The sequence below is a fragment of the Amyelois transitella genome, chromosome 18 (genome assembly GCF_032362555.1).
Source record: "Amyelois transitella isolate CPQ chromosome 18, ilAmyTran1.1, whole genome shotgun sequence".
Lineage (NCBI taxonomy): Eukaryota > Metazoa > Arthropoda > Insecta > Lepidoptera > Pyralidae > Amyelois > Amyelois transitella.
Genome location: NC_083521.1, coordinates 4,046,142 through 4,061,768, shown reverse-complemented (window position 1 = coordinate 4,061,768; position 15,627 = coordinate 4,046,142). Strand labels below are relative to the sequence as shown.

General features: G+C 35.4%; 2 protein-coding genes across 2 annotated transcripts; one reads left to right on the top strand and one right to left on the bottom strand.

Moving 5' to 3' along the window:
- Positions 1-1,442: 1,442 nt before the first annotated feature.
- On the top strand, positions 1,443-4,492 carry LOC106136183 (transforming acidic coiled-coil-containing protein 3). The gene is made up of 2 exons (XM_013336646.2): positions 1,443-1,638; positions 1,922-4,492. Exon 2 carries the CDS (start codon positions 1,993-1,995, stop codon positions 2,956-2,958), a length of 966 nt encoding a protein of 321 aa, XP_013192100.1. The 5' UTR covers positions 1,443-1,638; positions 1,922-1,992; the 3' UTR covers positions 2,959-4,492.
- Positions 4,493-8,717: 4,225 nt separating this feature from the next.
- Positions 8,718-15,582, bottom strand: LOC106136180 (probable cardiolipin synthase (CMP-forming)). Its single transcript, XM_013336641.2, has 5 exons — positions 15,010-15,582; positions 11,370-11,507; positions 10,684-10,899; positions 9,816-9,911; positions 8,718-9,346 (listed from the first exon to the last, which is right to left on the bottom strand). The coding sequence occupies exons 1-5, from the start codon at positions 15,445-15,447 to the stop codon at positions 9,197-9,199; spliced, it is 1,038 nt and encodes a 345-aa protein (XP_013192095.2). The 5' UTR covers positions 15,448-15,582; the 3' UTR covers positions 8,718-9,196.
- Between the last annotated feature and the right edge of the window lie 45 nt (positions 15,583-15,627).

Genomic DNA, 15,627 nt, shown 5'->3' with positions numbered 1-15,627 from the left:
CTAGGTAAAACCCTGGTTATAATACTTACTAAGTATTCTCTACTTCCTCCTGGCGATCTCCATCTTCCTGGAGACTGGGTTTCACCTTTTGACCATGATTCTGGATTGGGTAAGTCAGGTCTTTACGCGAAGCGACGCCCGTCTGACCTCTGCGCGGGAACAGGGAAATCTAACTCATAGTCGATAATGGTAATAGCTGCACCAGATGTATGTGCCTATTCCTTAAGTCGTATTTTACGACATCCATGGGAAAGGAATAGAGTGGACCTATTCTAAAGTGCCGGGAACCACACGGCACAAGTAAGCAAGGTAGATGATCAGCCTTACTACATATTCTCTGCCTCATTATAATATAAAAAAATAGAGGAGCTGATTTGTGAACTACCACCCCACTAAGTAATTCACCAACGTTAACTAGGAATGTGACGCACATCTCTCTCTCATCTTTCTTTCTGTCACTTCGGATAATCTTAGATACAGAAAGAGAGAGTAGATAAGACATATGCCCTTTAAACCGTGAATAGACTCCTAGAGACGTACATTTACGATGGAAACTTAAAAACAACAAGCGTTACAATACAATGGACTGTTTAAAGAAGAGTTTAGTTTTCAATACACTAGCATCACGTTTTATGTTGTGTACGTACATATAGTCACGATTATATCCCTTGAGGGGTAGACAGAACCGAGCCAACAGATTTGAAAAGTCTGATCAAGGCCACGTTCAGCTCTCTCTCCCTCTCCTAACTGTGCATGTTCCCGGTTGCACGCTCCAAAGAAGTGTTTCGGAGCCCGGGGTCCAACTTCCGACTTTTCTCTCTCCACTTGGTCCAATTTTCGGTATCCTCTGATTTCAGTCCATTGGCTCGCATGTCATCTTTTGCGAAGGCCAACCATGATCTTTATGGACTGCCAATCTACCTGGGCCCGGCGAAAGCGTCATGGCCAGTGTAAAATACGTAATATTTATTTCAACTACATACAGTCACCGGCTCACTACCACACCAAGTACCGGTACACGTCTGCCTGCGATTGCCGTTCGCACGCAACTGCCAACTTAACATTTATAATACCGACTTGTGTGTGTGAGACGCCGTATTGTATCCATTACTAGATATAAACACTACAGCCAGAGATGTGTTCCTCAAGTAGGTTGTCGGCCGTTTCCCGCAAGAAATGGCAATACTAGCGTAGGCGGCTCTCTTGCATTTTCTTTGCTATGTCATGGACATGATAGCTGCCGCGGATATAGGAGTACCTCACGGGGTCAAGGTCACGTTCAGCTGTAGGTATGGCTTTATAATAGAATTTTGAAAATTGCTAGCCCAACGCCTTCAAGAGGAATCCCAAGTTTATAAACCTTTCGTCAGAAATCACTGTGAGAAAAAATTTACTGAACGCATTGTTTATATTCTGTGGATTAAAAAAAAATACAATTATTCATAGTCTGTCAAAGTCAAAACGAAAAAGCCAGTGACTGACTGATGTCATCATCGCGATTTCTTCGTGAACGAAGTGGATTGGACTTTATTTAATTACAAAAGTGGAGGCCTAAATAAGGAATTCTTACGAAATTTAAGGAAAAATATTGCTCTCGCTACTCTTTGTATCCACGGGCAGTGTTTCAAGAACATTGTGGTACGTTACATAGTGTCATATGTGAACCTAATATCGCAATCATTCCTTTTAGTCTGAATTCTTTGCACCATGCGTAGGATGTGCAGTTTAGATAAGTAGAATGCACATATCCGTGGAGTGTTTTTCTCACTTTTTGTGATTACATTGCACAGAATTGTATTTGTAACATAAAATCTATTCCAATAAAGTGTAAAACCATACTAAGTTCATTGCTTTTGTACGTATGACTCAGTATATTGCCCTTGACTGTAAGGATTTCTTAATATGATTATAATAATTACAGGTGGAACCATGTGTTCACTATTCAGCCAAAAACAGTAAATTTTTGGAGTAGTGACAAGTGTGGACAGTACCATGTCAGGTACGGAGCAAAATATAGTTAACTCTATGCAACAATTATCCGTGCAGCCAAGCAACAGTGGTCCTACAGAGAAACCGACTCAAGTGGTCACACCGGCCGTCAACCGCAATCAGGCTGCAGTTAAAGTGACCCCCGTTAAGGCCAATACAGTGTCTCCAGCTATAGCAACAATTGATCGCCTTCTAAGCCTTGGTGCCAATATACCTCCCCCACCCCCAGTCATCACTCGACCTTCAGACATGGACCCTCACACAGTAGAGCAGCTGCGTGCAGTCAAAGAATTGTTAACTACTCAAGAAGAAGAAGCACAGAATCTAAGGGATCTTAACCGTGAATTAAGAGAACGCCTAGAAGAGTGTGAAACAAAAATAAAAAAACTGACTGAACAAAATGAAGAATATGCAGAGAAAGAGAAAAACTTATCTCAGAGAGTGGCTGAAAAAGTGAGAAACAATAAACAAATGAGTGTTGTTATGGAGGAATATGAAAGGACCATCTCATCTTTAATTGGTGAAAGAGATGCAGAAGGTAAGAGATGGGTTGAAGAAAGATCTACTCTTGTGCGTGAGAGAGATGAAGCCGCAGCCCATTTGGCATCCATGGAGCATGCTTTTAATGATGTCCACACCAAGTATGAGAGGTGCAAAGTTATCATACAAGGGTATAAAAGTAATGAAGAGACCTTAAAACGCACAGTTGAAGAAAATAATGATGCTATTCAAAAACTCGAGGCCAGATATGAAACTTTAAGGCAACATGCCATGTTACAACTCAACAAGGCTAATGCTGAGTTAGATTCAGTGAAAAAGGCCCACCAAGCAGAGATTCTCAAGCTGAATGCCATGTTAAAGAAGAGTGAAGTCCATGCTTCTTCTTTGCAGGAGTCTCTGGCGCAGAAAATCAAAGATAACGAAGAACTCACAGCTATCTGTGATGAACTCATTAACAAGGTTGGTTAAACTAAACCTTTACTCATTGTCATTTATTATAATATCATGCATTTTATATTTGTATTCAGGTAACTACAATTTCAGGGAAAAGTATAACACAGAAAATTATTATGAATAAATCCTGAGAAAATAAATACATTCATTAAAGCAAGTACTGTTACCATTTGTAATATCTTTTACATGTTTGTAATTAATTATTATTATTATTTTGTAATGTTTAGTGCAATCACGTCCTTTTTTTTATTTTTGTACATTTTTAGTGTAAGTTTTTATATTTTTTGACATTATTGCTGTTGTTATTCTCAGTACAGCTTTTGGAAAAGTAACAATTTATTTTGTATTAACTAAGTTCAGTATTTGTTGTCCTTTGATTTCTAGTGTTAAAAAGATGAATTTGTTACAAAAACTAGCTCCAAAATGAAATTGATTTTATGTGTCTTTTGAATTAAGCTTGAATTTGGAATAACCTGAAGGTTTTGTTCAAATTTAAATGGAGTTAAGGTAATGAGAAATAGCATCGCATTTTCGAAATATTCCTTAATAATCACTAGCTGCCATATTTGATTTTGAAATTTCTTTGTGTATAAATAATTTATAGTTACATAATAATGTGCTTAATATTGTAGTTTTATGGTAAAATGTTTATATTATCTAATATTAAGTGATATCACTATGAAACATCGAGAAATATTTAAGTTTGTAATACTTACCAACAAAAAGTAGCCAAAAAATCACATAATTGCTGGCCTCTAATTTGAATTCTTTTTTCTAGTCTTTCATAAATCATCTGAAAATGCTTGAAAGCTGGAAAATAACTCTGAATAAATAAATCTATTATAAATGCATGCTTTTATTGAAATAATAAAGCAATAATAGATTACTAGAATCACACTAAGTGCTTGTTCCTCCTTGTTTACTTGGATCTGCTAGGACTGCTTATGCTACTTAGGATTTAATAACAGAAAAAAATACTATACCAAAAATAAAGAGGTACCTTATAATAATATAACAAAAATATACTTTAAATCTGTCTTTAATTTATTTAACGCTAATTAATAACTTATAGAAACCGAGATTTGCAAATGTGCCTTTTGAAGTTAAACAGTCACCATCCATTCTGTCCACTTTGAGATTCCTAAACATAATATACGTTAATCAAATCTCTCTCTTTTAGTTAATAATTGTGAATGTTGTTTATGTATAGAGTGTATGTTTTTAATTGGCTGTACTAATACTGGAACTATATCATACCTAACACACTTAACACGAAAATTGTTCGACATTCCACAATGTTATTTTTATAGTTCTTTTTTACGTGAAAAAGTAAACCACTGTATTGTCCCTTGCAAACATCTGAATCAATATTTTCGTCACTTTTCAAGTCGATGGTTTTTCTTTCGTTTTGATAGGTTTAATCAAGGATTAGTAACAGAAATTATATTTTCAGTTAATATAAGTATAATTTTGTAATTTTATTACATATTTTTATAACTCTATAATTTTCATGTAAATTACATACAATTTATTCATGTGAATAGTTCGAAAAATAAATTCCATTTGTATGTAAATTGTGTTCTTAATTACTTTATAAACCTTAGAGCACTGAAGACTGCGCGAATTATGCATTATTTTATTCCACTGGACTAATTTAGGTCATTTTCAAATTCAGACAATGAAATAGTCGTGTCTAGCTTATCTGCGTCTATGCGTATGAAGAGTTTCATCGCGCGAAAAACTATCGCTGTTTTTATTATTACGTAAAACAGGACATCATTAGTTTTTCGTGCGATAAAAACGGCGTCGCGCATGCCTTGACGGGGGCTGACAGATATTCATCGGGATTGCCCTGATATAACGTGTATAACCGCAGATGTCCTATTCAGAGATTCGACACTGTTAGCTCTGAGTACCCCGTAATGAATAAAGACGTGAAAGTGTAAGTGAAAGTGGGTCCTCTGGAATGGATGGAATCCTGGTGATGCGCAGGGAGGTTCATGTTCAAATCCAACATCGAGCATTAATCACTCATTTCTGAGTTATGTACCTACTCGTACATTAGTTTGACTGCTTATCAAAATGCTCTTACTTCGAAGGTAAACATCGTGAGCAAAACCTGCACCTGGGCAAAAACAAACAACTGGAATTGTAACCAATGTGTTTAGATAATTAGCCGGGATGTAAAATAAAAAACTGTGTGTTGGTAAAAATAAAGAAAACTATATTAAAAAATCTTAAAACATAAAAACAATCCTATCTATAATTCGTCTTAAACCATTCTTGTGAAAATTAACAAAAGAAACTCGTCATTTTTCATTTTACAAAAATTCACTTTTTTTCTTAGCGGCCAGTGCGCTATACAACTTTAAACATTCTGCCCGCCAAAGACGACAGTCTTTCAATCTATCTGCCTGCCATGGCTAACTACCTATACTTATTATATCAAAAAATTCAAAATACAAAATGTCTAATTTCCCTTAGGGTTCCGTTCAGTTGCACAGTTCATTTATCCAATTAAATTCTCATTTTTCTATATAAACAAATCAAACACTAAGTAAAAGTCTTATTATCATATATGTAAATAATAAATGTAACTTTGTTCACTGAAACAAGTGGACTGTATAATAAGGAATGATTAAAAAAGAACAAAAGTAATGAGTAGGTTAATAATTTCCTTCGTCAATGATAAAAACTCTAGCTAGACTATTTACTGGAGAATTTAAGTAATGAATCATATATAAGTACTAACGGTATATACTATAAGCGGAATATTTTAGAGAATCAGTAGTCTCTACTAACTAGTGTAAGTTCCAGATTAAAAATACCTACTGAAGTATAAATTCAACAAAATTGTAATAAATTCAAAGAAACAAGTTCTTTGAATAATCTAATTCTTTTACTGTTTTAAATTCCAAAACATATATGTATCTTATCCAAATTATTGTAATCTGTTATACAAAACATTAATTAATATTTACACATTTATTATAACAACTTTGTCTATGAGATGTTACTTTGCCACTTATTATCCACCCTAATATTGTGTTTTGGGCGATCGCAGTTCCAAAGGGTGATCTGAGGAGACCTTCTCTAATAATGTTGCTGTAAACCTCAGCACCTAACAGAACATCGATTGTGTTAGGTGTATGATATTTAGGATCAGCTAACTTTAGGGTATTAAGTGCTGCCCAAGAAATCCCAATTGTCTTGGATGGAACAATAGTGGTTATACTATCAATTACATAGGCTTTAACATTTCGTATATAATCAGGTCTAATAAGAGAACGTATTGGTAAAATAACCATAGCTCTTGAATTAATACTTTTGCCACAACCCAAACCCGAAACCCTACAGTTTGTATAAAACTTCCTCAACCCCAGCTGTTTTACCATGCCTTCTGTAACGAATGAAGTTTCCGAACATTGATCGACTAGAGCTCGAAGAGTGCGTCTTTGATTTTTATTAGTTTCGGTTGTGACTAAAGCTGTGGGAAGCAAAACATGATTTGTATTTCCTCGAGAGAGGTGACTGCTAATGTGTTTAACATTCTCTTCTAACAATGTAGGTGAGTCAAGGTTAACTTGGCACTGATCATCATTCTCACTTTCAGTTCTATGTTCTTTTAATCTATTTACAGAATATTGATGTAAAAGAGAATGATGTCTCCCTTTACACGTGCCACAGTTAGTTGTACTGCGGCAATATTTCGCTGAATGATTTGGCACAAGACAGTTATAACATATTCGATTAACTTCAGCGAACTGACGCCTTGCGCTGTACTCTAAATTAGAAAAATCTTTACAGTTACAAAGCCTATGACTACCTTTACAATATATACAAACTATTTCTTTTCCGAACATAGTTACAATTTTTGAGGAATTATTAATCATGTTACTATTTTTATCTTTAGTTTTGTTAAAATCATTTACTTTGGGGTCTAAAAATTCTAATGAATGATATCTTTTTTCTAAGAACTCCTTAAACTGTATAAAATTAGGCAATTGGTTCGACTGAGAAGATATTTCGCTTACAAAAGATTCCCATTGCTTACGAGACTCTTGATCTTACCTTAAACTAACAAAATATATAACTAAAATATCCCAAGACTGTACATCAATACCCAAGTTCTTTATTCCGTTTAACATATCTAATGTGCTATCTAATAAATCTTTAATGGCGGTGGCAGACTCTGTTTCTATCTTCTTTTTACTAAAAAACCCATTTAATATGCAGTTCACCAAATATTGTTTATTGTCATACCTGCTCTCTAACATCGACCAACATTGCGAGTAATTTTCATTTGTAATTGGAATATGACGTAGCAGTTGCTCAGCCTCCCCGGTGATATTTCCCTTTAAATAATGTAGTTTCTGCACGTCGTCAATGGAACTATTGTTATGAACTAATGAAATAAAGAGATCCCGAAACGTCATCCACTCTGTATATCTTCCTGAGAAAACTGGTATGGATATTTTCGGCAGCTTTACGTTACCTCTGTTACTAAATGCAGTTTTGAACGACGACGACTCGGATGTAACTAAGTCTTGATTTGGATTGCACAATTTTGCTACTAAATCTTTTAATTCTGATTTGAACTCGATGTAAAATTCTTCCATGTCGTCATACAATGAGTCCTTGAAATAACTACAGTCTGATATTTCCTTTATTTGTAAAAGTTTATAGTGGTTTGCTGTAAATTCAGTCCATTTTGCTTCTATAACTTGCAGCCTCGTTTCAATGTATGATTTTGACAATCTATCCTTAGGACTCTTTTTAAAGTTAACTTTGGACTTTTTTAATTGTATCATAATATTATTTTGCACGTTTATAAGCTCCATTGTTATATAAAATCACTTAAATTGTTATGTTTGTATTACTCACGCACGGCTCGGCTCTGTCCTTTTACCAACACACGATCTCTTCCGCCGCACTGCTGCGGGAGTAGACTTCGCTCAATGATGCTGATGCTATACCTCCAAAGCACCGCTATTGCAGCGCCTGGTATCACCGTCGAAGACCTACTGCTTCCTTTACCCCGGCACTTACACGAAAAACTTTGCTTAAATATTCTACTACTGGTTACTACGATTCGGCTCGTAAGGACCAAATGTTTAGATAATTAGCCGGGATGTAAAATAAAAAACTGTGTGTTGGTAAAAATAAAGAAAACTATATTAAAAAATCTTAAAACATAAAAACAATCCTATCTATAATTCGTCTTAAACCATACATACATACATACATATGGTCACGTCTATATCCCTTGCGGGGTAGACAGAGCCAACAGTCGAAAAGACTGAATGGCCACGTTCAGCTATTTGGCTTAATGATAGAATTGAGATTCAAATAGTGACAGGTTGCTAGCCCATCGCCTAAAAAAGAATCCCAAGTTTGTAAGCTTATCCCTTAGTCGCATTTTACGACATCCATAGGAAAGAGATGGAGTGGTCCTATTCTTTTTTGTGTTGGTGCCGGGAACCACACGACTTAAACCATTCTTGTGAAAATTAACAAAAGAAACTCGTCATTTTTCATTTTACAAAAATTCACTTTTTTTCTTAGCGGCCAGTGCGCTATACAACTTTAAACACAATGATTCAATATGGGTTAGTTTCCGTCGGAAAGGCGTTCCAATATGTAAAAATTTGACCTAGCCAATCCAGAATTATGGTCAGAAGGCGCATCGCGGGCTCGTCTCCAGACAGTTGAGACCATTAGATAAGTGAATAGATTATAGCTTCATAAAGTTTTAAATAAATAAAAGATTCGTATCTATAATATTCATTTATTTACAATATACACAATTTTGGAAATATCACTCAGTCACAAATTGTGTGGAAGACCACTTTTAATATTTCACATTTTGTAGTTAAGTTCTTGGCGCAGTTACATATAAATTAGCTAATTATAGATATTTAATGCATTTTAATACACACGGGCACATTATAAACACTAGAGAAATGGTCACTGTGAGATTAAAATAAGACATTGACTACATATCCATCCAAAATTAGGTCGTTTTCCCTCTTTTACATATAATGGAATAAATTTAATAGGTTCACTGACAAGCATCTCCTAAATTTCAACTTTTACGCATAGTTGCAATAAACCATACCAACCTAAAATCCTGAAATATGAACTAAAACTTTTTTTTTAAACTTGAGCGTACAAAGTATTTAAAACCATTTATAGAACCCAATTTCAGTAAAGCCAATTAGCATAACCGCGGCCAAGAGGTTACAAACATGACTCATGACTTCTTCAGAAACTTGTACGTGTCCTTACTGACTAAATAGCTGATGGCCGATACTACGGTGGTGACGGCCGTGACCGCGCACAGAGCGTGCAGCGCCGGGTGCTCCACGTAGCCGAACACTGGGGCGGCCACCGTGGTCCCAACCTGGAAATGAAATAAAACATATGGCTACCAATAACTGTGTGTCAAAATATGCTGAAAAATAATAAAGACTGGCGCCCAGAGAGGCTGACGTTGTTTTATAAATGGACAAATAATTTTCCCCACTATCACACTGCCTTGCTCATTTATGTTGTCATTGCATTAAGTACATTTTTAAAAGTTATGGACGAGTGGTCAAGAGTATCCGAAACCGCCGAGCTTGCATGAAGAGAGTTATGAATGTGGATGAAGCGAAGGAAGTATGCAGAGAACGTGGCAAGTGTAAAGATGTAGTCTCTGCCTACCCCTCCGGGAAAGAGGCGTGATTTTATGTTTGTACGTATGTATGGAGTGATTTAAATTCGAAATTCACGGGTGGCCACGACATCTATCGCCAATGTCACGGTCACCAGCTTATCTGTCAGTCCAAGGATAAGCTTTCGATTATTCGAACTTAGTCATTTATACTCACTAGTAAAAGTTGCACCGCCGTGTTGACTTTGCTTATGAACGTGGGCGCTAGTTGGGCGGTGGCGTGCGTGACGTCAAAATATCGGCTTAATGTTCTCTGGAAAATAAAAAAAGAAATTTAATAGTCGGCCCCTAGAATTAATACAGAATGTTAGGGGACAGACACAAAAGAGTGGGGAGGACTAAGGAGTAGGGACTGCTGTTTAGAGAAGTAAACACGAGAGCAGCTCAACCCTCCCATGATTCGTGGTGCTTTAAATTATTCTTTATTTTAATTATTCTCAAGTCAGACTGCTCGCTCTGTCTACCCCGCAATGGATATAACCGTGATTATATGAATGAATGTTATTTTTTTTGTAGCAGTATAAACTTTATGTAATACATAAAAAGTAATACTCTTATAACTCATAAGACTAACGTATCTTGATCAAATTAAGGACGTCCTGACAAAGGGACAGGTCAAGAGTACCCGAAACCGCCGAGCTTGCATGAAGAGAGTTATGAATGTGGATGAAGCGAAGTAAGTATGCAGACATCATGACAAGTGTAAAGACGTAGTCTGTGCCTTCCCCTCCGGGAAAAAGGCGTAATTTTATATATGTCTGTATAACTCATATGTTTTACTATTACTTTGTACATTTGTGCTGCACAGTCGCCTGCGAATAAACCATCAGTGTCATTGTGATAAGATGCAGTGGGTGGCGAGCATCAAACCATAGTCATTATTAAACATTTAATTTTTAATTAGAGGTGAAAAAAATTAAACTTTCGATAACGACAATTAGCCGGAAAACATTTTTTAACTAACTTATTTTTAATTACATTGAGAAAAATATTTACGATCGAAAATTCAGAGTGATAACTCTTACCGGTGGAGGTAGACTTCTATATCTTATGACAAACGCAGACGCAACTAAGGCAGCATCTCTGCCCACTATTAGTAGAGTGAGGTTGAGTGGTATTAAATTCTGCCAAGTGAGTGATATGAAGAGTGTTGCAATCAGCACTTTATCTGCTAAGGGATCAAGGAAAGACCCCATTTTTGATGATTGGCCTTCGTAGTTTCTAGCTATCCAACCATCTAACTGTAACAAAATAAAATCTGTGATGAACTGCTGTGTATTTTCGAAGTAGCAATGTTAACACTAATCATATCAAAGATTGCTTTGATGAGACATACATATTACATACACATATATATGGGTGTAATAATTACACCCATAACAGTATACAGTTTAACTTATGTTAGACATTACAAGAATTTCATGTGACTTATCAAAATTGTTTTTGTAACATTTGAATATAAACAAAATACATTATCACAATCTTTTGCCCATGACTACACCCCATATGAATTATGTTCTGAAGATTGCTGCCTGTATACAAACACTTACATACTTTGTATTATTTTATGGTTAATTATTTGAATATGAATACAATCCAGCAGTATGTGGCTTTTCAGTCATTATGAGACTGTTGGCTCTGTGTGTATGTTTGTTTAAAGAAATAACTTGAAATAAAGCAAACCGTAACATTTCTAAAGTTGTTGACTCACCAAATCTGTTATTCCTGCGAATGCCACCAGACCCAATGCCAGCGTATAATTATCCTGTAGTATCACATATCCCAAATATGGTGACATCGCTATCCTCGCCATACATAGTATGTTCGGTATTGTAAACGGATTTTCTCTCTGAATAATCACACACATAATTTTAAAATATTTAAAAGACAACTAACTTAAGTGTAATGTTAAGCGGTAATAAGACATAGTAATAATATTTTATGACAATATTTTTGAGCCAAGGTGTTCAAGACTACATAAACATATTAGCATAACATAACTGCACAGGGTCAAAGCTTTATTATATGTTAATTAATTCATAATTTTGACAGTTAGGCTGTTTGATTATATAATTAAACATACAATAAGATGATAACAATACATGCTTCTGTTCTAGTACAAGTTATCTTAAGAAGAGTTTGTAATTATTTATAAAAATAGGCCAAATACAGATCTGCTGTATTGTTCATTGTTTTTAAATAAATGGATATGTTGATAGTTTAAGACTATGTAATGTTATTAAAAAGGTTCTTAGATATTTTTGTTCTAATGACAATATCTTTGAGTTTTCATGTTGATGGATTTAGCCTAGATTTTTATTTATACATACATACATACATACATAAAATCACGCCTCTTTCCCGGAGGGGTAGGCAGAGACTACCTCTTTCCACTTGCCACGATCTCTGCATACTTCTTTCGCTTCGTCCACATTCATAACTCTCTTCATACAAGCTCGGCGGTTTCGGGTACTTTTGACCTGACCCTTTACCAGGACGTCCTTAATTTGATCAAGATACGTTCGTCTAGGTCTTCCCACTCCGACCTTTCCCTCCACACTCTCCTTGTATATCTGCTTAGTCAACCTGCTTTCATTCATCCTCTCCACATGACCGAACCATCTTAACATACCCTTTTCTATTCCTGTAACTACATCTTCTTTCACATCACAACATTCCCTTATCACGCTGTTCCTTATCCTGTCACTCAATTTCACACCCATCATACTCCTTAACGCTCTCATTTCCACTGCATTTATTCTGCTTTCATGCTTCTTTTGCCATACCCAACTTTCACTCCCATACATTAATGTCGGGACCAACACGCCCCTGTGCACAGCCAGTCGAGCCTTTTTGGATAGTTTCTGACTGCTCATAAAGGCATGCAAAGCTCCATTCACCATGTTCCCCGCGTTCACTCTCCTTTCAATATCACTATCATACTTGCCATCTGATGTAAACTTTGATCCTAGATATACAAACTCTTTCACTTGCTCCACTTTTTCTCCTCCAATCAAAATATTACATGCTGTCATTTCTTTCTCCATTTCAAAAACCAGTGTTTTAGTTTTACTTACGTTCACTTTCATTCCTTTCTCTTTTAAAGCTTCATGCATACAGTTTACCATCTCCTGTAACTCCTCCGCTGATGACGCCAGTATAACCTGATCGTCGGCATAGAGCAGACATTTGACGAGTAACTCATTCATCCTTAATCCACTTTTAGACTCTTTCAAATCTGTCAAACAGCTATCCATAAATAGGTTGAACAGCCACGGTGACGCAACACATCCTTGCCTAACGCCTTTCTCAATCTTAAACCACTCAGTGTGCGCTCCGTTTATCCTGACACAAGCACTCGAATCCTCATATAAGGATTTCAGTGCTCGTATTAAGAGACTGCTCACCCCATGCATAGAAAGTGCTGACCACAATTCATTCCTCTCAACTCTGTCATAGGCCTTTTCCAGATCTACGAATGTGCAATAGACTTTTTGACTCTTGGCCAAAAACTTTTCGGCTATGCACCGCAAGGAAAAGACCTGATCAGTACATCCCATTCCCTTTCGAAATCCCGCTTGAGCATCCCATATTTTGTCATCAGTTTCATTCCTGACTCTATTAATCAATACCTTAGCATACAATTTGCCGACGACGCTAAGCAGGCTTATACCACGATAATTTTTGCAGTCCAGCTGTGACCCTTTTCCTTTGTAAAGTGGCACGATAACAGCCTTACACCAATCTTTTGGTACTCGGCCGCTTCTCCAACACAAATTGAAAAGGCAGTACAACTGACTAGCTACTACGCCTTTTCCTGCTTTAAGCATCTCGACCGACACTCTATCACACCCAGCAGCCTTTCCCGCTTTCATACTCTTAAGTGCTTCCACAATTTCGAACATTTCAATTTCGCCTTCCATCTCATTCTCTTTTTCTTCGCTATAGCAGAAATCTTTCTTATTTCCTTCCTTTTTTTCAAATAAACTTTCAAAATAGTCCTTCCATATCTTTAGTACACATTCTTCTCCTTTCACAACGCTACCATCCTGGCATCTGATCCTAGTCAGCTCTCTGGTTATAGTATTTCCTCGGGCTGACCTTACGGATTTCCAGAATACTTTCAGATTTGACTGAAAGTCTTCTGATAGCCTTTTATCAAAATCCTCTTTATACTCTTCTTTCTTTCTAATCACAGCTTTCTTAACCAAATCTTTCATTTTCTTATATTCCTTACGTGCTTCATTCACATCTTCATCTATAACCTCTTGCATTCTTAAGTTAGCTTTTGCTGCTAACAAATCCAGCCATGCTTTCTTCTTTAATCGCACAAGTTCTTGCACATCTTTACTCATCCACGCATTTTTGTGATTTTTTCCTTTCCTTCTTCTACTTACACCACACACTTCAACAGCTACTTTCACAATTCTTTCTTTAAATTCCTTCCATCCATCTTCAATATCGCTCATTTCCTCTAAATCTTCAAATTCATCCTTCAGTCTATTAATATACTTCTTCTTTTATTTATCTCTGAAATAAAAATAACTCTGTCTACCCCGCAAGGGATATAGACGTGACCATATGTATGTATGTAAAAATAACTTAAATAATATTCAGTCATATAACAAAAAAGAAAATAGTTGAAATACAAGTTATAAAGTACAAGTTATATAACTTTGCCTTAAGATTATAGTTTCTTTATCTAATTTGTAAAATAATGTATTCTATGTAAATGAACAAGTTGGAAGAAGGTATGTAAAAGTCACTGTATGTAATAAAGAACATAACAACTTATAGTGATGGATCTCAACCATCACCTAGAAAGGCTCTCGTTTGGCAGCTGGGTCAAGAGTCAGATATAGAAGGCATTGTAAGGATTCATTTTTTATTTTCAATTTGAATTAGAATTTTAAATTTTTTTAGAAGATATGAAATTGTAATTGTTATTTAAAGTATATAACATCTGTTAGAAAATGATTGAAATTGTTTTATAAAAAGTTTTAATGTATTTGAAAGTTATATATATAAATATTTTCATTTATTTTTATTAAGTAGGTACATTGTAACATTTACAATATTGCAAGTTGCTATGATAATACCAAAAAGTGTACATAACACCTGTATTGTTTATGACTCAACTGGTTGAAACTCGAATGGTTGGCAACTAAATTTTTGAATCTTTGACTGTTAGGGTTTATACATCCTAGTAATGGGTGTACTACAATATTTTAAATTGTTTTTCTTTTTGTATATGTTCCAAAAAGAAAAACATAAAAATAAATATTTTAAAATTTTATAGGAGAAATGAGCTGAATAAAAATAAAAACAAGCAATCACAAAAAAAGACTTACCTCAACAACTATCTCCAACTTTTCCTTAACTTTAGCTTTCGTTTCCAAAATATCCTTGATTATATGTTCCTTCTTTTCTCTAAATTTTTGTCCTGTTATTTCCTTATGTTGTTTAATGTCTCTCACTATTTCCTCGCCTTTCAAGCGTATCCGTTGCTCTGTATCTTTTAACTGTTCCTTTTTGTGCTCCAATACATCTTTCAGTACTTCAGCTTTTTTTTCCAAATTCAAAAAGTGTTTCTTACTATCAGACGAATACACACATATTGCGGACACAAATACAGGAGGATTCCTAAGGGATAATCGTCTGTTGGCACTGATATTCACATATGACCGAATATTAACATTATTATACACGTCAATAACACCACAACTACTCTGGTTTGTATACCGTCTTCCCAAAATCCTCAAGATGCTACAACGGGTTAAAAACCTCATAATGTTATCCGACCTAAAGATAAAAATTCTTAATCTGTTTAATTTTAATATGAATAAGCAAAATATGTAATGTAATCTTTCACTAAAAGTAAATTCATCTTATAACCTCAAAATTTCATTAAAAAAAGAGATAACAAAATACAAAATAATTAATTGTATTTGGAATTGACTTTGACAGTA

Excerpts from the sequence above, each read along its gene's own strand:
- LOC106136183 (XM_013336646.2), top strand. The coding sequence starts at position 1,993 with ATGTCAGGTACGGAGCAAAATATAGTTAACTCTATGCAACAATTATCC.
- LOC106136180 (XM_013336641.2), bottom strand. The coding sequence starts at position 15,447 with ATGAGGTTTTTAACCCGTTGTAGCATCTTGAGGATTTTGGGAAGACGG. Across the intron at positions 10,900-11,369 it reads TCGCAGGAATAACAGATTTG|TTAGATGGTTGGATAGCTAG; the intron begins GTGAGTCAACAA and ends ATTTTGTTACAG. Across the intron at positions 9,912-10,683 it reads ATAGAAGTCTACCTCCACCG|AGAACATTAAGCCGATATTT; the intron begins GTAAGAGTTATC and ends TTTATTTTCCAG.